Source organism: Amblyraja radiata, chromosome 3, assembly GCF_010909765.2.
Source record: "Amblyraja radiata isolate CabotCenter1 chromosome 3, sAmbRad1.1.pri, whole genome shotgun sequence".
Taxonomy (NCBI): Eukaryota; Metazoa; Chordata; class Chondrichthyes; order Rajiformes; family Rajidae; genus Amblyraja; species Amblyraja radiata.
The window spans coordinates 27802257-27824998 of NC_045958.1; the positions used below are offsets into that span (position 1 = coordinate 27802257).

General features: G+C 41.4%; 1 protein-coding gene across 1 annotated transcript in view; it reads left to right on the forward strand.

Annotated features, from left to right (window-relative positions):
• Nucleotides 1-22742, forward strand: part of srfbp1 (serum response factor binding protein 1) — a 230732-nt gene that overhangs the window by 68745 nt on the left and 139245 nt on the right. Inside the window, exons 2-3 of the mRNA XM_033017499.1 lie at nt 10968-11056; nt 15486-15558. Of these exons, the coding sequence (XP_032873390.1) occupies nt 10968-11056; nt 15486-15558 (162 nt within the window). The remainder of the gene's footprint in view (nt 1-10967; nt 11057-15485; nt 15559-22742) is intronic.

Sequence of the window (22742 nt, forward strand, 5' to 3'; positions counted from 1 at the left end):
TCCAGGGAGGAGGTAGCCGGTCCAGACTTTCTCAGCCGCTGAGGAATGTTTCACCCGACGCCGGAGTTCCATCTTCACGGCAAGAGGGCCCTGAAAATTATCGGACTGGCTGCAAGGCCACAAATGGGCCCCGACCTCGGGTGTTTCACAGAGGAAGAGGACTTAACTTTCTGGTGCCTTTCCCCACAGTGGAAATTTTTGACCACAAAGAGTTCGTTTGTGTTGAACTCTATAATGTGTTGTGTCCATTTTTTATTTTTTTTAACCATTTTCTATTGTTTGTATGGAAACTTATTATTCATTTTATGTAAAGCACATTGGTGTCAATGCGAGTTGACTTAAAACGTGCTATATAAATAAAACTTACTTACTTATTTACTTACAATGGCGGGGGAAGGCAGCAAAGTCCAGTCCCATCCCTTGTTCACCCATAGTTGGGCCTGTTGTGGCCACCGCAGCCAGTCCGATGTTTTTCAGGCCCTCTTGCCGGAAAGCTGGAACTCCGGCGTCGGGTGAACAATCCTCAGCGGCCTGGAAATGGAGTTGTGAAATGGAGACCGCGGCACCTGTAGTCCTCAGGCCGCGCTGGTTGGAGCTCCTACTCTGGCAATCTCGAATACCAGGCTCCGTGGTGTTTTAAATCCAGCGCCGCCCGCGGCTGGACGCCACAGCTCCTCGGATGTTGGCGTCGGCGGTCACCGCACGGCGACCCGGTTAGGTATCGCCCGCTCCGTGATGGCGTCCCTGCGCTGTGCCGCTGCCGAAGCTGCAGTCCCGGCCGGTCCCGACAGGAAAGGCCACTCCAGTCCAATGGTAGGCCGCGAGGAAGGGGGCGAAAAAGCAGCTCGGAGGAAAGCTGCCTCTCCGACCAGGTAGGGACCAGGAAATAAAGTTTCCCCCTTCCCCTCCCCCCACCCACCACATAAAAGACTAAAAGACCTCCAAAGCAAACACTCACTAAATAAAAAAATTTAATGGTGAAAAGACTAACAGCTGCTGGCAGGGCAGCCATACTCGAAGGCGCCCCCACACTCATACTGAAACACAAATTATACTTATTGTCAGCACATCTGCCATGGTGATTAATCTGAAGCTCTCATTCAAAGATGGAAAGTTACTGTTCTAGGTTGGCAATTGTATGCGTTTGGTCAACATTTTGTTATTTTTTTCAACTGATTTGTATGTTCTATATTTTCTATGTTTTCTATAATCTTATTCAGAAATCTTGCTAAACATTCCTGCATTGTAGGCAACTAAGCAATTTTTCTCCTTCAAATGCTTTGGATCTTATTATTTCACAACTCCATATCTATGGCACCAGTATTCAGATGTAAGATGAAAGAATAAAGCATTTGTCCTTAAGGATTATGTGGAGATGCAACACAAGTGGGGCGACACAGTGGCGCAGCGGTAGAGTTGCAGTGCTGGAGACCCGGGTTTGATCTTGACTACTTACTGTCTGTATGGAGTTTGTACGTTCTCCCTGTGACCGCGTGAGTTTTATCCGGGTGCTCCAGTTTCCTACCAGACTAAATAGATGTGCAGGTTTGTAAGTTAATTGACTTCAGTAAAAAGAAAGTAATTTGTCCCCGTGTGTACGATAGTGCTAGTGTACGGGTGATCGCTGTTCTGCACGGACTGGTGCTTTGCTATAAAATTATTGATACTAATTGTTGAGGTTTATCTTCCAGACTATTCATAGAAACATAGAAAATAGGTGCAGGAGTAGGCCATTCGGCCCTTCGAGCCTGCACCGCCATTCAATATGATCATGGCTGATCATCCAACTCAATATCCTGTACCTGCTTTCTCTTCATACCCCCTGATCCCTTTAGCCACAAGGGCCACATCTAACTCCCTCTTAAATATAGCCAATGAACTGGCCTCAACTACCTTCTGTGGCAGAGAATTCCACAGATTCACCACTCTCTGTGTTCTCTTATTGACATCCTGTTCTTCTCTTATGAACATCCTGTTCTTTACACCTATATCTAACTTTCTCTACACAGTCCCGAACCTCTAATGTACACAGTAATGAAGGTTAATAAGACTCTTTATAGTTATTATGCCCTGAATTTGCATTTCCTGGAAATTGGTAAAGAATATATCAAACCAAAAATCCCTGACTCCTCCTCTCTGGGACTTTTGGAATATTTAAAAAAATAACAGCTTAGATTTGAACTATTGTCTAATTTCAGCAGAACTGAAATAACTGCCAGATTTCCAGGTTTCTGGGCAGTAACTATTCATTGGCAAGCAGCTCTGTTCTCTGCAATCTGTTCCCTTCTGGTTGCTCTCACTAGACTGAAAATAGTTATCCTATTTGACATAGATCTGTCATTGACTCTGGTTCTTGGATGGCTTTCTGTTTTGGGGGAGAAAAATTCTATCCCACACCAATTTGGAAGAAACTGCTCAGCTGAGTGGTAACATCTGATATGTAGCACTGCTGTTGAATTGCAAAGGTTAAGAATCATAGATTTGTAAGAAACTTTTCAGGCAGTGATGGGAGAAAGGCAATGCCTACTCATTCTGACCTTTTTGTTTCCACATTGCATAGGGATGTTACAAATTTTTGAGATGTTAAAAATCAAGCCTGTAATTTATCCAATCAGATAAAGCATAAAAAGAACTTTAATTTGATACCTAATTCATTTTCATATCTTCAGTATTAAAAAAGTTACGGTCATTTTCATACTCGGAAATTAGCATCTTGTTCCCTATTGCTTGTCCAAGGACAAGGACAGTGTGATCAAGGACAGTGAATTGACATAAAAGTCCATAACTTCCTTAAAAATTAAAAGAACTGAATGACATTTTGTTATTATAGATTGAAGCATTCTGAAACAAATATGATACATCTTCCTTGGATGACCTGGAATTAAAGTATATAATTAGTTAATTACCTAATTAAGTAGCTAATTAGGCAAAATTAACCATTGTGACGGAAATAGTAATAAACACCCAGACTGTCTTGAAAATTCAAAAATGTGATATTCTCAAGATCAGAACTTTAATATTATTGTATTATATGCTGTGTCCATAACAGACAGGTAAAGAAATTACATTTTCTAGTATAAGACCAAGTCTTCATGGAGAAGATCAGTTGCTAGCTGGTACATTGGCATATCATAATCAGTAGCATCATCATAATCCTCAGACTGCAACCAATAAGCAACTCTGTACACCTTGCTTTCCCTCAACTTTTCAATTTTGCCATTGTAAACTACAATTTTTTTCTCTTCAAACCACACGTGACATGCTTTTCTGCCCACTACTTTCCCATTCGGACCAACGTTTTCCAAACGAGGTATAGGTACAAGATTTGTCCATTTTTAAGAGTCGGGCATGACAGAAATTCACTTCAAGGTGAGGTCTAGCTATGCCAGGCTGGATATTTGGATTGACAATTTTGCATTTCTACTTCGGAGGTATCTGAAAAATGTAGAGAAAAAAACCACTGAACAGCATTAATAATAATAATAATAAACTTTATTACGGACTCAAGGTCCAGACAAGGGGCAACATTACATTAAAAATGCATTGCATATCAAATATCATAAATATATATAAAATCATGGTATATCACATAAAAACATCATAATTTATATTTAACAAAAACCCACAATACTTAAGTTAAAAATCCAGATTAAAAGATGATCAATGTCCTACAACGAGACAACGATACCAGTGTCTCCACAACTGGGATTCGTAGCGTGCAGTGCTAACCCTTATGTTTGTCAAGGCCACAATAAGCACATTTTTAGAGTCATTTATCCTGCAAATGAATTTATACATGTGGTGTCTTAGGATAGCTTCTAAAGTACTGACTCCTGCAGCCACAAACATATTACTAGCACTACACCATCTAGGTTGCCTTAGCAGTGTTCTCATGGCATCGTTATATGCCACCTTTAGTCTCTGCATACTTGTCTTTAAATAGTTCGACCACAGGTGCACAGTGTAGAGGGGTGTGCAGTATGCGCTAAATAGCGACATCTTCACCACATCTGCACACGCACCAAATTTACGCAGGAGGATATTTGCCTGTACATACAGCATGCGTCGTTGCCTATAAATATCCTCATCATCTGTCATTTGTTCTGTAATAATATGCCCTAGATATTTTATCTTATTACAGACACTAAGATTGTTGTCAGACAATTTAAAAACAGGATATTTTAGGCATTTATCCTCTTTGGTTCTACAGACCATAACAGCACTCTTACTAGCATTATATTTAATATCATGTTCCACACCATACACGGAACATATAGTAAGGAGCTGCTGGAGACCAGCGCTAGATGGACTAAAGACCACAAGATCATCTGTATACATAATATTAAGTAGAAACAAGTTTTTATTTGCAGTTTTAGAAGAAATAGTAGAAATGATTTTGTTCAACAAAATGCCTAACACAAGTTAAACGTTAAATCAAATAGTAAATAGTAAATTAATTTAAATTCAATTACTAGATCTAAACATCTATCCCACTCTTAAGAAAAGGCTAAAACGAACTTTTTAAATAGCCAAAGTATCCAAATAACAAACTGATCCCATTCACACAAGAATTCACAATATAACATGATTTTAAAATCTCACTTTGTCATGAATTTCTATGCCAAATCGAAAGAATTGAATGATTAATTCCCATAAATTTTACTCTGTTGGTTTATAATGCCCCTGTCCCACTTAGGAAACCTGAACAGAAACCTCTGGAAACTTTGCGCCCCACCCAGGTTGCAGGTGGTTGCCGGAGGTTGCAGGTAGTGGAAGCAGGTAGGGAGACTGACAAAAACCTCCGGGAACCTCCAGGAACCGCACGGAAACCTTGGGTGGGGCGCAAAGCCTCCAGTGGTTTCCGTTCAGGTTTCCTAAGTGGGACAGGGTCGTAACACTGCACAAACATCCACTCTCAAGATAATCAAAGGAGAAACTCAGCAGGTGCGGCAGCATCTATGGAGCGAAGGATATAGGCAATGTTAAGGGTCGAGACCCTTCCTCAGACTGATGTGAGGGTGGGGGGGACAGGAAGCAGAAAGGAAGATGCGGAGACAGTGGGCTGAGGGAGAGCTGAGAAGGGGAGGAGAAAGCAGGGACTACCTAAATTAGAGAAGTCAATGTTCATACCGCTGGGGTGTAAACTGCCCAAGCGAAATATGAGGTGCTGCTCCTCCAATTTACGGTGGTCCTCACTCTGGCCATGGAGGAGGCCCAGGACAGAAAGGTCAGAATGGGAGGGGGAGTTGAAGTGCTGAGCCACCGGGAGATCAGGTAGGTTAATGCGAACCGAGCTGAGGTGTTGGGTGAAGCGATCGCCAAGCCTACGCTTGGTCTCACTGATGTAGAGCAGCTGGCACCCAGAGCAGCGGATGCAATAGATGAGGTTGGAGGAGGTGCAGGTGAACCTCTGCCGCACCTGGAAAGACGGCTTAGGTCCTTGAATGGAGTCAAGGGGAGAGGTAAAGCGACAAGTGTAGCATTACTTGCGGTTGCAAGGGAAAGTGCCAGGAGAGGGGGTGGTTTGGGTGGGAAGAGACGAATTGATCAGGGAGTTATGGAGGGAGCGGTCTCTGCGGAAAGCAGACGGGAGGAGATGGGAAGATGTGGCCAGTGGTGGGATCCTGTTGGAGGTGGCGAAAATGTTGGAGGGTTATTTGTCGTATGTGACGGCTGGTAGGGTGGAAGGTGGACTCTGCCCTTTTCATACTAAATATCACGATGTACTGTAGAAGTTTTTAGTCAGATGTTTAGTATGCAAATATTGATCATGGAAATACAATAACACAAAATATAGATAATTTAGATGTTCTTATGACATGATTGTGCAAAAAATAATGAATTTGATTATCTTGAGAGTGGATGTTTGTGGATTATGATACAGAGATCGGATTGTGGCCGCCCCCATGATTTTGCTCACACTCACAGCCGGCAGGTAGAAACATGGCCGATATCGGGGCCTAAATAACACATCATCAGATTAAAATTAAATTACACCAAAAACTAGATAAGATGTTAAATAAATGTCCTACAGTACATACCTTTTGTTTTGTTCTGAACTTGCGATCTGTGATTTTGAAGGCGTTGAAGTTGGGCCAGACATTCATCCAGTGAGTCAACAGTCAAACAACATTTTAAAAACAATTGCGAACAGGATCACAGAATTAAATTTCTTCATAAGCTTGTCGTACAAGGAATTCCCTCCCTGACAACCAATAAAAACCTGCATTTTAATCAACCCACCCCCACCGCCTCTTGAGTCGCACGCACAGGCAATGGGCAGATCAAGAGCACCACTGATGGCAGGAATTTGTAACGACTCTACATTGCATGGGAATGTTTGAAGAAGGATCCCGATCAGAAGGTCACCTATCCATGTTCTCTAGAAATGCTGCCTCATCTGAGTTATTTTTGCATGGAAATACTGTTGGGTAATTTTTTTTAAACTGCCTCCTTCATTGGATGAAACTTTTGAATTGTTCAGTTGAAGCACATTCTGCGGTTGGTAACCTAAATCTGGTTCTAAATGCATTGATTGGAGAAAGGCTAACTTTGAGGAGATGCGAAAGTTTTTAAAATGAGTGAATTGGGACATTTTGTTTTATGGGAAGAATGTAGAGGAGAAATGGAGGACATTTAAAGGTGAAATTTTAAGAGTACAGAATCTTTATGTCCCTGATCGACTGAAAGGAAAGAGTAATAATTGGAAAGAGCCATTGTTTTCAAGGGAAATTGGACACTTGGTTCGGAAAAAGAGAGAGATCTACAATATTTATAGGCAGCATGGAGTAAATGAGGTGCTTGGGGAGTATAAAGAATGTAAAAAGAATCTTAAGAAATATATTAGAAAAGCTAAAAGAAGATATGAGGTTGCTTTGGCAAGTAAGGTGAAAGTAAATCCAAAGGGTTTCTACAGCTATATTAATAGCAAAAGGATAACGAGGGATAAAATTGGTCCATTAGAGAGACAGAGTGGACAGCTATCTGCAGAGCCAAAAGAGATGGGGGAGATATTGAACAATTTATTTTCTTCAGTATTCACCAAGGAGAAGGATATTGAATTATGTGAGGTAAGGGAAACAAGTAGAGTAGCTATGGAAACTATGAGGATCAAAGAAGAGGAAGTACTGACACTTTTGAAAAATATAAAAGTGGATAAGTCTCCAGGTCCTGACAGGATATTCCCTAGGACATTGAGGGAAGTTAGTGTAGAAATAGCAGGGGCTATGACAGAAATATTTCAAATGTCATTAGAAACGGGAATGGTGCCGGAGGATTTGCGTACTGCGCATGTTGTTCCATTGGTTAAAAAGGGTTCTAAGAGTAAACCTAGCAATTATAGACCTGTTAGTTTGACGTCAGTGGTTGGCAAATTAATGGAAAGGATACTTAGAGATAATATATATAATCAACTGGATAAACAGGGTCTGATTAGGAACAGTCAACATGGATATGTGCCTGGAAGGTCATGTTTGACTAATCTTCTTGAATTTTTTGAAGAGGTGACTAGGGAAATTGATGAGGGTAAATCGGTGTATGTTGTCTATATGGACTTCAGTAAGGCCTTTGACAAGGTTCCACATGGAAGGTTGGTTAAGAAGGTTCAATTGTTGGGTATTAATAGTGGAATAGCAAGATGGATTCAACAGTGGATCAATGGGAGATACCAGAGAGTAATGGTGGATAACTGTTTGTCAGGTTGGATGCCGGTGACTGGTGGGGTGCCTCAGAGATCTGTGTTGGGTCCACTGTTGTTTGTCATATACATCAATGATCTGGATGATGGTGTGGTAAATTGGATTAGTAAGTATGCAGATGATACTAAGATAGGTGGTGTGGATAATGAAGTAGATTTTCAAAGTCTACAGAGAGATTTAGGCCATTTGGAAGAGTGGGCTGAAAGATGGCAGATGGAGTTTAATGCTGATAAGTGTGAGGTGCCACATCTTGGCAGGACAAATCAAAATAGGACGTACATGGTAAATGGTAGCGAACTGAGGAATGCAGTTGAACAGAGGGATCGAGGAATAACTGTGCATAGTTCCCTGAAGGTGGAATCTCATGTAGATAGGGTGGTAAAGAAAGCTTTTGGTGTGCTGGCCTTTATAAATCAGAGCATTGAGTATAGAAGTTGGGATGTAATGTTAAAATTGTACAAGGCATTGGTGAGGCCAATTCTGGAATATGGTGTACAATTCTGGTCGCCAAATTATAGGAAAGATGTCAACAAAATAGAGAGAGTACAGAGGAGATTTACTAGAATGTTGCCTGGATTTCAGCACCTAAGTTACAGAGAAAGGTTGAACAAGATAGGTCTTTATTCTTTGGAGCGCAGAAGGGTAAGGGGGGACTTGATAGAGGTCTTTAAAATGATGAGAGGGATAGACAGAGTTGACGTGGATAAGCTTTTTCAATTCAGTGGAAGTGGTGAAGGCAGGTTTGTTTTTATAATTTAGAAATAAATTGGATAGTTATATGGACGGGAAAGGAATGGAGGGTTATGGTCTGAGTGCAGGTAGATGGGACAAGGTGAGAGTAAGTGTTCAGCACGGACTAGAAGGGCCGAGATGGCCTGTTTCCGTGCTGTAATAGTTATATGGTTATATGGTTATAAGTGGGACCCGTTGGGTCCCAGCATCACACCGGAGGGCTGGTCACCCAACGCAATATTCCACCTCGCCACCGATTTCAATATTGCTCGCCAGTGGGAGGGGGGGGGGGGGGGGGGGTGGGGTGCTTTCTGTTGCGCTAGTATGGGTGTTGTGGGCCGAAGGTACTGGTTTCCAGAGAGCTAGAATAGACATTGTGAGCCGATTGGATTATTGGGCTGGCTGCTCAGTCACTGAGGCCTAGCAGTACAGTCACTGAGGCCTGTCAGGCTGGCAGCTCGGAAACTGCCAGAAATTCTGCCCAAAACAGGTGACAGACTGTGACAGAGAAGGGGGAGAGGGTGGACTGAATGGATTATTGGGCTGGCAGTTCACTTACTCACTGCTTGTGGGCTGGCAGTACAGTCACTCGCGCCTGGCATGCTGGCAGTTCACTCAGTCACCCCTCTTCCCTTCACCCCCCCCACTCTGCTCCTTGTCATTCACACACACACACATAATCATTCACACACACACACACACACACAGACTCATTCACACACACACACAGACTCATTCACACACACACAGACTCATTCACACACACACAGACTCATTAACATACACACACACACACACACACACACACACACACACACACACACACACACACACACACACACACACACAGACTCACTCTCACACACACAGACTCATTCACACACACACATACACACACAGACTCATTCACACATACACACAGACTCATTAACACACACAGACTAATTCACACGCGCACACACACACACACAGACTAATTCACACACACACACACATACACACACACACACACACACACACACACAGACTAATTCACACACACACACACACACACACACACACAGACTAATTCACACACACACAGACTCGGCGCCATCTTGACGTCACCCTCTGAGTGGCCCACGACACTTCTGGGTTTTATAGTCCCTCCCCCTGCCGCCAACGGGGGCAGCAGAGAGAATGGCAAAATGTTTTAAAACATTAATATCTCTCTGATATTTCATCGATGGGAAAAATCCTCCGGTCCAATCCGGCAGAGGGGGGCTCTGAGCGAGGTGGCCAAAAATGACGGCCGTAAGTGGCGGCCTTCTTTTGGAAATCACATCACAGTAAGTCAAAAGCGGTCAAGATCAGACTTTTAGTAATATATAGATAGTTATAAATAATCATATATAATTACAGTCATATTCATGTCATATATATATATATATATATATATGGTATAATAATACGGTTTAAATAGACAGCAGCACGGAATTAGGCTCCTCATGGAGTAATATGAGCATTGAACACTGGATGGCGCTTACTTTTACAATCTCATTTTCTAATTAGCTTAATGAGCATTGATGTGCTACTTTTGGCACTAACGAGTTATGACTTCCTTCTCAATTAGATTTTATCTAAATCTGATCAAAATTTCAAGTAGTTCCTAGACATGGGTCACAAAAGTTAAATTCTAGACACATTTTCGATGCTCGGCCCACAGCCTAATTTATCACTGTGTAAATGCAACTTGATGGATGATAATTAGTTCATATTATAGGATAAGGTTCTTCTGTCATTCTGAATATATTTTTGGTTTATTGAAACTGTAAATATAATTTGCAGTTATATAGCACTTTTAAAGAAACTGATCTAAACTGTCTCTTAATTACGAGTAAAAAATTTGAAAGGCTTTACGGAGGTAATTGCAACAGGCTAAAACCAGTTTTAGAGTAGACAATAAGCAATAGGTGCAGGAGTAGGCCATTCAGCCCTTCGAGCCAGCACTGGAGTGTATGGAGAAAGTTATTTTGTATCTTAAAATGTCCATGGGGTTATATCCGACGTCTGGTGATGTCATTAAATTATGTTTTCACTTTATTGTCCTTTAGCTGCAATGCATTATTGTCAATTGGCTCGAGTCATACAAAGCTTTGAAGGATTTTGAGAGACTGTATCTTTGTTCAATAATTGCTTCACTGAAGCTTCTCAGTTGACTTGAAAACCTTAGAGCACAATTAGAATTTCTAACTTATTTACTTGTAATATATCTGTTTGGATTTTGATATGACTCAATTTTGAAATATAAGCTCCAAGAATAACATTACAATGTAACTGGATATGCTTGCTTATGCCTATAAAGCCTGTTTCTTTTTAGGCATTAGAAAGGTTCTTGGAATTTGGCCTGGTAATGTTCTTGACACCGAAGTATAAGCTGTTACATTCAATAGCTATAGTGAATGTTCAGACAGGAAAAATTCAGACGTTTGAATTCTTAAGAGTTCTCAAAGATATTGTAATATTGCAGATATTAATTGCCTCGTCTTTCATTTCTAGATTGTTAAATTGAGAAAAGATGTAAAGAAAGCAAGAATTTTAATCATACGGAAATTATCGAGAAACATCGCCGACCTGAAAAAGAAAAAGTTAGTAGCTCAATGTCCATGATATTTGCTGGGAAACTGGGAGGGTGCAAAAACTTCCGTAATAACAGCAATAGTCACCAAGGTCAAGAATGCGGCTATACTAAATTTAAAGGGAACTTGGTTTCATAACATTTTCATCCATTTTCCAATTGCATTTGGCCAAAATAACAGACGAACCATTTGTCCAGCAGGAAAACAAGTCAAGAGTGTTTTATTGTCATATGTACCGAAACAGAACAATTAAATTCTTACTTGCAGCAGCACAACAGGTTTGTAAACACAGTACTCAGGAAGTGGCGGCGCTGTGATACAGCTGCGGCTCGCCTGCAGTCTGTCTGTTTTTACTTTTTATGTTGTTTTTTTTTGTCTAGTTTAGTAATTTTTTTGGTTATTAGGTGGTGTTATGTGTGTGGGGGGAGGGTGAAACAGAGCTTTCTGTCTCTCCCTTCAGGGGAATGCGACTTTTTGTCGTATCCCCCTTCTCTTCCCCCGTCTGCGCTGAGGCCTAATGGCGGAGCTGGCGGCCTCCAACCTGTGACCGACCTCGAGGGTCCGGAGGTAGAGCCAGCCAGGACTCACCAACGCGAGGCTGGCCGTCTTCGAGCTGTGGCGACGTCCAGGTAGCGGCACGACTCGGCGCTCCGGTGAGGGCGGACGGTGCGGAGCTGAGACACTCCTGTGCGGCCGGCACGGCTACCGGCTGGAAGGCGCTCCCGCGTGAGCAGCCCGGTGCGGGACTGAGACGCTGCCGTGTGGGCAGACCGGCTCCCGGCTGGAAGGTGCTCTCGTGGGGGCAGCCCGGTGCGGGGCTGAGACGCTGCCTTGTGGGCGGCCCGGTGCGGAGCGGAGACGGTGCTACGGCGGCTGAGGCGGCGTTCTGGCGGCGGCGACCTGGATCCAGGGCTCGGCCGCGGGCCAATGGAGGACAATGTCGGGAGCTCGCAGGTCACACCGGAGAACCCATTGCAACAGCTGCAGGCAGCTTCGACCACCCCCCGGGCCGCGGAGCTTGAACCGCGGACTGACTTACCATCGCCCGGTGGGGTATCGCCTCGGCGCAGAGGGAGAAGAGGAGGGAAGAGACAGTAACTCTAAGACTTTTGCCTCCATCACAGTGAGGAGGTGTTTGGTGAACTCACTGTGGTGGATGTTAATTTGTGTTTATTGTGTTTTGTTATTATTACATGTATGGCTGCAGGCAACAGCATTTCGTTCAGACCGAAAGGTCTGAATGACAAATAAAGGATTCAATTCAATAAAGGATTCAATAATAAACAAAGTTCAATAACTAAAAATTCCCAATATTGTGTAAACTGACACCAATAAAACCAAAAAAGTCTGAAGTCCCTAGTGCAAACCAGAGAGTTCACAGTTTGGAAATTAGTTGGAGTTCGTAATTTTCAATAGACTGATAGTTGTTGGGAGAAGCTGTCCCTGAACCTGGACATTAACATTTTCTGACTCTTATACCACCTCGTGGGAATAGGGCAGGGACACTGTGATGGGTTTGGTATAATTTCAGATTGGGGTGAGCTACCTCTCGACATTAACAGGTTCTATCTCCTTTCTGATGGGAAACCAAGCAACTCTTGAGAAATAAACATTTCTACTTGGGTACATGGATAGGAAAGATTTAGATGTGGGCCAAACGCGAGCAGATGGGACTAGTGCAGGTGGACCTCTTGGTCGGCATGGGCAAGTTTCTGTGATGTGTGACCCTGAGAGGCAAATATAAACTTAAGGCCACAGCTACCAACAGTCGAACAATTAAATTTAGAGATGAATAAGAAGCTGGACTTGGATGACCGCAGATGTTTCAAAGGACTGAAGATCACATAGTAAGGAAGTAGCGACGGAAGGAGATGAAAACAAGAAGAGTTTTTAAGAATGTACAAATTCTCCTATCTTCTGATTGTAAATTATGATTTACAAATTGAACCACAATACGTCCTCAATTCCACAATCTGAAATGGAGTGATGCAGCTTTGCTGCAGTTTTGCTGATTGAACGCCATTCACGTTACTCCCTTTCTCATGTATCTGTACACTGTGGAAGGTTCAATTGTAATCATGTATTGTCTTTCCGCTGACTGCATAGCACGCAACCAAAGCTTTTCACTGTTCCTCGGTACACGTGACAATAAACTAAATTCAAACTCAATCTGGTTTACTAATGTTAAAGTAGCATTACAACATCTGTGAACTACAACCATAATGATTGTTAATAATAGCTTTACATTAATACATTTTGATATTTCAGGTGGTAATGCAATTTTTAATGAGATTTTCTGAAAAATTGGATATTTCTAAGCAAGAGCTTAGAAGATTTTAGGCATGAACGTATCTGATAGCTCTTAAAACTTGAGAAACGTGTTTAGTTTTATAGGATGATTAAAATCCTGAATTCACACTACTAATTTACTTTTTATGCACATGATTTATTATAATATAATAGATTTTTTTTTAATGGAAGCAATCTTGCTGTGTAGAAATTACTTTCATAGAAACATAGAAACATAGAAAATAGGTGCAGGAGGAGGCCATTCGGCCCTTTGAGCCTGCACCGCCATTCAATATGATCATGGCTGATCATCCAACTCAGTATCCTGTACCTGCCTTCTCTCCATACCCCCTGATCCCTTTCGCCACAAGGGCCACATCTAACTCCCTCTTAAATATAGCCAATGAACTGGCCTCAACTACCTTCTGTGGCAGAGAGTTCCAGAGATTCACCACTCTCTGTGTGAAAAATGTTTTTCTCATCTCGGTCCTAGAGGATTTCCCCATTATCCTTAAACTGTGACCCCTTGTTCTGGACTTCCCCAACATCGGGAACAATCTTCCTGCATCTAGCCTGTCCAACCCCTTAAGAATTTTGTAAGTTTCTATAAGATCCCCCCTCAATCTTCTAAATTCTAGCGAGTACAAGCCGAGTCTATCCAGTCTTTCTTCATATGAAAGTCCTGACATCCCAGGAATTAGTCTGGTGAACCTTCTCTGTACTCCCTCTTTGGCAAGAATGTCTTTCCTCAGATTTGGAGACCAAAACTGTACACAATACTCCAGGTGTGGTCTCACCAATACCCTGTACAACTACAGTAGAACCTCCCTGCTCCTATACTCAAATCCTTTTGCTATGAATACTAACATACCATTCGCTTTCTTCACTGCCTGCTGCACCTGCATGCCTACTTTCAATGACTGGTGTACCATGACACCCAGGTCTCGTTGCATCTCCCCTTTTCCTAATCGGCCACCATTCAGATAATAGTCTACTTTCCTGTTTTTGCCACCAAAGTGGATAACCTCACATTTATCCACATTATACTGCATCTGCCATACATTTGCCCACTCACCCAGCCTATCCAAGTCACCTTGCAGCCTCCTAGCATCCTCCTCACAGCTAACACTGCCCCCCAGCTTCGTGTCATCCGCAAACCTGGAGATGTTGCATTCAATTCCCTCGTCCAAATCATTAATAAATATTGTAAATAGCTGGGGTCTCAGCACTGAGCCTTGCGGTACCCCACTAGTCACTGTCTGCCATTCTGAAAAGGACCCATTTACTCCTACTCTTTGCTTCCTGTCTGCCAGCCAGTTCTCTATCCACATCAGTACTGAACCCCCAATACCGTGTGCTTTAAGTTTGTATACTAATCTCTTATGTGGGACCTTGTCGAAAGCCTTCTGAAAGTCCAGATATAACACATCCACTGGTTCTCCCTTATCCACTCTACTAGTTACATCCTCGAAAAATTCTATAAGATTCGTCAGACATGATTTACCTTTCGTAAATCCATGCTGACTGTGTCCAATGATTTCACCACTTTCCAAATGTGCTGCTATCCCATTTTTAATAAATGACTCTAGCAGTTTCCCCAATACCTATGTTAGACTAACTGGTCTGTAATTTCCCGTTTTCTCTCTTCCTCCCTTTTTAAAAAGTGGGGTTACATTAGCTACCCTCCAATCCTCAGGAACTACTCCAGAATCTAAAGAGTTTTGAAAAATTATCACTAATGCATCCACTATTTCTGGGGCTACTTCCTTAAGTACTCTGGGATGCAGCCTATCCGGCCCTGGGGATTTATCCAACTACGTTATTCAGTATCCAACTATGTTATTTACGACGTTCTTATTATTGTAATGTTAGTGAGAATATGAATTTTTACAAAATAATATTGCTTCATTACATTCAGCAGGCTAGGCAACATACAGGCAGGGAAAAGGACAGATGCTGTTTCAGGTTGTAACCCTTCCTTAGTCCCAATTGAATATGCTGTCTATCTTTTTCCCCTTCTCAGATGCTGACTGACCTTCTGAGTGCCCCCAGTAGTTTGTTTTTTGCTCAAGATTCCAGCATCTACAGTATCTTGAATCTCCATTTTAACAAGTATCCAACCTGATTACATTTTTGGGTGTCTTTACAGAGGAACACAAGATGCTGTCATGAAGAATCTACGACGTGCAGAAAGATTACTGGAGGACATCCATACAATGAAGGTATTGGGTTGTACACAGAACACATGAAAATAAGAGCAAGAATGGGTCACCTGATCATTTAAAACTGCCATCCCATACAATATGATCATGGCTGACTGTCTGGGTGGCAACTTGTTTTCCCCAAGGAGTTTCCCCATAGCCCTGATTTCCTCATTGTTTCAAAAATGCATCTACCTCCCGTTTAAATGATCTTGCCTCCACCTTCCAGGTGAAAGAATTCCAGAGATACAAAACAACTATACGATATGATAGAGCTTTATCTATCCAAGGAGGGAAATTGGTCTGCCAACAGTCAGAAAACACAACAAGATACATGAAACATGAAATTAAAGTGAAGAGTCCAGGATTGGGGATGTGCAAAGATTGGGGTGGGGGGTGGGGGGGGTCGGGGGGATAAAGGTGAGTAAGTTTACCCCACGACAGAAGGGGGAGGTTGCACAGTTTGATAGCCACAGGGAGAAGAACTCCTGTGGCGTCTGCTGCATCTTGGAGGAACCAGTCTGTTGCTGAATGTGCTCCTCAGGTTGACCAGTGTGTCATGGAGGGGTGAACTGTATCGTCCAAGATGCTCCGCAGTTTGAGGAGCATCCTCCCCTCCAAGACCATCACCAGTGAACCCAACTCCACCACTAGGTCAGAACCAGCCTTTCTGATGACCTTGTTAATTCTGTTCTTTACCCTGCTACCCCAGCACTCAACAGCGTATAAGATGGCACTGATCACCACCGATTGATAGAACATATGCAGCATCTTACTACAGACGTTGAACGAGCGGAGCCTCCTCAGAAAGTAGCCAGCTCTGTCCCCTCTTATACAGTGCCTCGGCGGTCCCTTTTAACCCCCCCCCCCCCCCCTTTACATAGAAAAGCCCTCTCTCTTCAACTAGGGAACCAACAACAGTTTAGTATTATGAATGATGAAATATTGATTTGAGGACATTTGATAAATAGATTTGTTGTTTACAAAAAAGATTTTTAAAGAATTGGTAAAGTTGTTGAGATGTGAACTATTTTTAACGTATGCAGTAAAAACTCACGTAGTTTTACTCTCGCTTTTCTCTGGCATCATTATCAGTTGTGTCAGCTATACTTTTTTTTCCTCCATCCAAAACAGACATTCTCTTTCTTCTTTCCACCAATTCCCCTCTGTAACTTGAAACACTTTATTTCTTACTTTTCCACATGATAGTCATCGACTTGAAATGTTCTCCTCACACATGCTGCCTGACTTCTTGACCTGTATCTCCAGCCTATTTTTTGTTTTTCTACTAAATAGTACATTTCTTTAAAACATGCAAAGGCTCACAATCTGGAATGTTAAAAATGTCAGTTTAGTATTTGTGCCATTTTCCTTTTCATTAGTTGGTACAGTGCATATCAAAGGAATAACCAATTTTAATTCCATGTCAACAAAGTAAAATATGCACATATGTGAGACTTTGCATTTGCAACTTTATTTTTCATGAATAGTAAATATCATGAAAATTAAATACTGTGTGAATTATAGGGTCATAGCTGGTACACAGGCCCTTCAGCCTACCATATCTGTGTTGGCCATCAAGTACCTGTCTTATACCGTTCCTGTTTACCAGCATTCAGCCCATGTTTTCTCTGCAATAGGTATTTGAAATGCCTGTCTAAATATTGTGAAAGCATATGCCGCCTCACCACCTCAGACAGTGCATTCCAGATTTCAACCGCCTTTAATGTGGAAAATATGGATAGGAAGACCTCGTACCTTGTGCCAATGCAACAAATTCCTGCAGTGTTATCTACATTTATCTTTTTTACATCTTCAAAGCAGCTGTAAAAAGTGGCCTGTTGGAACAGCATCAATTCTATCACTGCTGTTACATTTTAAGGAATGCTGTATATGTGTGTTGGATTACTCTTTCATTTCTACTTCATTTGGTTGGTTTTGCATTCCCATGTTGGCTATATTCAAAAGCAAATACATTTTTAGAATCATCAAAAGAGCTAAGCAGCCGCAACAGTTTCCAGATGTATCTCTTTCTCTCTTTCCTGTCCCACCCATTCCTTCATTGACCCTTGTCACCGAAAATAAAATCAACAGTTCTTAGTACATCTATGCTGTATCATTGAATGATAGAAATTGATAGCATAGAAGGTGACCGTTCAGCCAATCTTATCCAGGCCACTCAATAAAAAGAGCTGGGTAGGCCACCTTCACTTTCCATTTCCTGGTACAAAGCAGTTTGACTGCTCATCGTTGCACCTTTTGAAATGAGACATGCATTTCCACCGTTGTCCCTTTCAAACCCCAGCCTGTAACAGACTTCCAATCACAAAAACATCTGTCCACCCACTAATTATTTTGCCTGAATTAATTTTGGATCCAGCTTTCCACTTTTGTCGTGTATCTCATGGTCTTTTACTTTTCTAAATCAATGTGCCTTATGGTACTTGGTCACATATTTTGTAATATATTGGAGACTTGCTACTTATGTATGAATGCATCTTAGCCAAAGTGCAACTTGTATTTAATGCAAAAGTCAGAAATTGTTACATGCAGGAATTGGCGAGAAAGATTCCATTTTAAGATTCTGATCTGGGGCTTACTGTCAGTAAGGGTGCTGGAAACACTGTCAATTGCAGCTTTCAAGAGTGGATGAGACGGGCAATTGAGCAAAGATGTTTTGCCAGGCTTCAGGGAATGGGACTGAAAAGCCTCAGCATGGACTCAATTAACCAAATGGTTTTCATCTGTAACTTACTAAACCAAGAATCTTATGTGCGTCATTCAATACAGTACCATTCATTAAACCCGGAGGTTACCTCTTCAGAAAATTCAATCAGGTGCGTCAGATGTGATTGTTCAACTGTGTATCCTTGTATCTCTTATGTTTGTGTAGACTATCCTTAATTATCTTTTGACTATTATGATTTGCACTGTCACTTGGAAGTATTTCTGATTAGTCTTATTTTAAACTCTTTTTAAATAAGGATGTCATTTTAATATTATTTTTGTCCTCCAACTTAATTTCTGGACCCAAAGAGAATGACGATCAAAATCTTCACACATTAGCAATCTTGTCCTCCTATAAGCATTCTTCAGGTAAAGATGTTGGAAAATGATAGAACCACCCCTGCTTCTTTGTAACCAGGCCCGGTGATGTTTTAATTGCTAAAAGATGCTGGATCACTCTTTATTCTCTATCATGTACAAAATTTCATGCACTTTGTTTTCACATCAGTTGCTTTGCCTGTATAGTTGATTCTTTAATCATGGTAGTGCAAAAATTCAGTTGGAATCGTAGCCACGTTTCATGCCCTCACTATAAGATTACGATTTTATTATCTGATAGCCTTATCGTATTCTTACGATAAATGTTCCCCATGTTGGGGGAGTCCAGAACCAGGGGTCACGGTTTAAGAATAAGGGGTAGGTCATTTAGGACTGAGATGAGGAAGAACATTTTCATCCAAAGAGTTGTGAATCTGTGGAATTATCTGCCACATAAGGCAGTGGAGGCCAACTCATTGGATGTTTTGAAGAGAGAGTTAGATTTAGCTCTTGGGGCTAACTGATTCAAGGGATATGGGGAAAAAGAGGGAACGGGGTACTGATTTTGGATGATCAGTCATGATCATATTGAATGGCTTGGAGGGCTAAATGGCCTATTCCTGCACCTATTTTCTATGTTATTGAAACTTCTGAGGAAGTAGAGTTGTTGATAAGCTTTCATTGTGATTATGTCATTGTGATGGGCACAGGAAAAATCTTCAGAGAGGTGCTGCCTAGGGACGTGGTGTTGACTTTCTCCACTGCCGTTCCACTAATGAAGACAGGTTCATGAATCCTCAATCCTTGGTCTTGTTAATGTTAGGATTGTTGTTCTGGAACCATTCAATCAGATTATTGATAGATAAATTATTGATCTCCCTTCCTGGTGTTAGAATTGTATCTAGCTACACAGTCATGGGCATAAAGAGTGTAGAGCAGGGAACTGAGCACACAACCTTGAGGTGCTGATTGTTATCAAGGTAGAAGTATTATTGTCAATTCATACATTGAGATCTGCTGAGGAAGAAGCTCTGAGAAATAATTAGAATAATATTATAAATAGTCGATGGATTTTTAGATATTAAAGGAATCGGAGGGATATGTGGTTAGGGCAGCAAAGTGGTGCTGAAATCTAAGGTTGTGAATTATCTTTTTGAACAGGGGAGCAGGCACAAAATAAATGGCCTACTGTTATTTCTTTTTTATGCTTGCATTCTTTTTGGACCTCTATTTGGTATATATTTACAGGTTTAGATGAAATATAGGACATTGATTCAGTATCACACCACAAAATCTGCATCAATTCATAAATAAAGCACACAAGCATGAATTCAAGTTAATGAAGCAAATGTTTTTTAAACATTTCTGATCAGGACCCACGGTTGAGTATTCGGCTAATTTGACACTTCAATGTAGTACTGAGGGAATGCTGTTCTGTTGTGTTGCTGTATTAAGGAAGACAAAACAAGACTCCTCTTCCCTCGCAATACAATGGGACTATTTTCACACAGAGAGTGGTGAATCTCTGGAATTCTCTGCCACAGAAGGTAGTTGAGGCCAGTTCATTGGCTATATTTAAGAGGGAGTTAGATGTGGCCCTTGTGGCTATAGGGATCAGGGGGTATGGAGAGAAGGCAGGTACAGGATACTGAGTTGGATGATGAGCCAAGATCATATTGAATGGCGGTGCAGGCTCGAATGGCCTACTCCTGCACCTATTTTCTATGTTTCTATTCCCAAAGAAATATTCGAGCTACTTCATTAACTGATGTGATAAATGTAGAGTATTGTCATTAACTCAGAACATTTTATGGTTTTGGCTGTGTTGGCTACCAGATTTTCTGCATTCATCAATATTTTTATATTTGTAAGCACTTCACTCAAAATACAGAAATTAATTCCAATATAGTGACAGCTACTACCTTCTTTTAACATATAGCAAACTAATATGAACTGAGTCGTTTTATCAACGATTCATTACATTAGATTTATGTTGGCTCTATCAGTCATTTGATTTTGCACATCCAAATAATTTAACTGGGTAAATCTTTATACTTTGTTGAATGGAAAGCATTGGTGAATACTATAAAGTGATTCATAAGAACAGCATGGTCCATCGTTTTTCTTTGTTTTTTCTTTGAAATTTGGTGTTTACGGTGGCAAGACAGAAAGGACATCCAGTGGTTAGAAAAGAACATAGAGTTTCAAAAATATAATATTTACTAAGAAAAGGCAGATTACCCTTTATATATATTTAAAAAACAGTTAATTATTCTTGTCCTTTTGGCATTCTGAGCAGTGGTTCTGAGACCTATTTTTGTCACTAAGTTATTTTGCAGAGGATAGCCACATGTCTCAAATGAAAATGGTTCACAGCTATTGGTATCCAAAAATCAGGAATGCTGGCAGTGGAAGTAAAACCAAGCCTACAAATGGGAGAAACATTGGAGATAAATTTGTCCTGGAACATTTGGAGCACCACAGGAGAGGAACAAAACTGACTACAATGTTGAGACAAAGTTACCAGGGAATTATGGAAACTTTAAGAAGAATTAAGCAACAGCTATTGATCTAGATAGTTTATTTTGTAATCTCCAATAATTATTAAATATCGTCAACTACAGTCTATTTATTCATGGTTAATGTTTTAAAATATGTGATAGTGGGGGAAATGGCATGTTGATTATACATTTAAATATTAATTATTGGGGTATAAACAGACTAATTTGAGACATTGCAAATAGGCTAGATGGGGAGAATTTTAAACCAAAGGTTGTCTATGAGTATATATGGGATTATAGGCCATATCTTAAATGGGCAGAGAAATGGAAGCTGGAGTTTAATCCGAGCAAGTGTGAGTTGTACATTGGGAGGGAAATAAGGTGGAAGTATGTACCTAATGTCAAGGGTGTTTTATTGTAATTCTATTCCGAAACAGAACAATTAAATTCTTACTTGTAGCAGCACTGAGCCTGGACATTACAGTTTTCAGGCTCTTGTACCTTCATCCCGATGGCAGGACAGAAATAAGAGTGGCCAAGGTGGCATGGGTCTCTGCTGTCTGCTTTTTTGAAGCAGCAACTCTTATAAATCCTTTTGATGATGGGGAGGTCAGTACGCATGATGGACTGGGCAGTGTTCACCAATTTTTGCAATCTTTTTCGTTCATGGGCATTCAAGTTGCCGAATCAGGCTGTGATGCAATCAGTCAATATACTCTCTACTGTACACCTGTGGGGTTTCAAAAGATTATTTGTTGACATATCAAATTTCCTCAATCTTCTAAGGAAGCAGTGTCATTGGTGGGCTTTCTTTATGATTGCATCAATGTGCCGGGCCTAGGACAGATCTTCAGAAACATGGACGCCCAGGAATTGATATTTTTGACTCAAGGGCCTGTCCCACTTGGGCAACCTAATTGGCGAGTTTAGATGAGTTTGAAAAAATGACATGTTGAAGACCTCATTCGACTATGTAGAAGACCTCCTTCGACCTCCTTTGACTATGTTGAAGACCAGCTTCGACAAGCTATGACTAACTTCGGGAAAATTGGACACCGAATAGTGGAGAGTGAAGACGACCTCCTTCGATCTCCTTCGACCTCCTTCCGACTATGATGAAGACTATCTACGACTACCTTCGACTACTCTCGATTACCTACTACTAACATGCCGACCTACTACGACCTACTAGGACTAAACCTACGAGTAAAAAAAGTATCAATTTTTTCCATGGCGACCATTTTTTACTCGCTGGCATTTTTTGTCATGGTGGCATGGTGACTAAAATTAGAGCACATGGTATTGGGGGTAGGGTGTTGACATGGATAGAAAATTAGTTGGCAGACCGGAAGCAAAGAGTTGGAGTGAACGGGTCCTTTTCAGAATGGCAGGCAGTGGCGAGTGGAGTGCCGCAAGGCTCGGTGTTGGGGCCGCAACTGTTTACCATAGATATTAATGATTTGGAAGAGGGAATTAGGAGCAACACTAGCAAGTTTGCGGATGACACAACGCTGGGTGGCATTGTGAACTGTGAAAAGGATGTTAGGAGGTTGCAGGATGACCTGGACAGGTTGAGTGAGTGGGCAGATGCGTGGCAGGTGCAGTATAATATAGATATATGTGAGGTTATCCACTTTGGCGGCAAAAACAAGGGGGCAG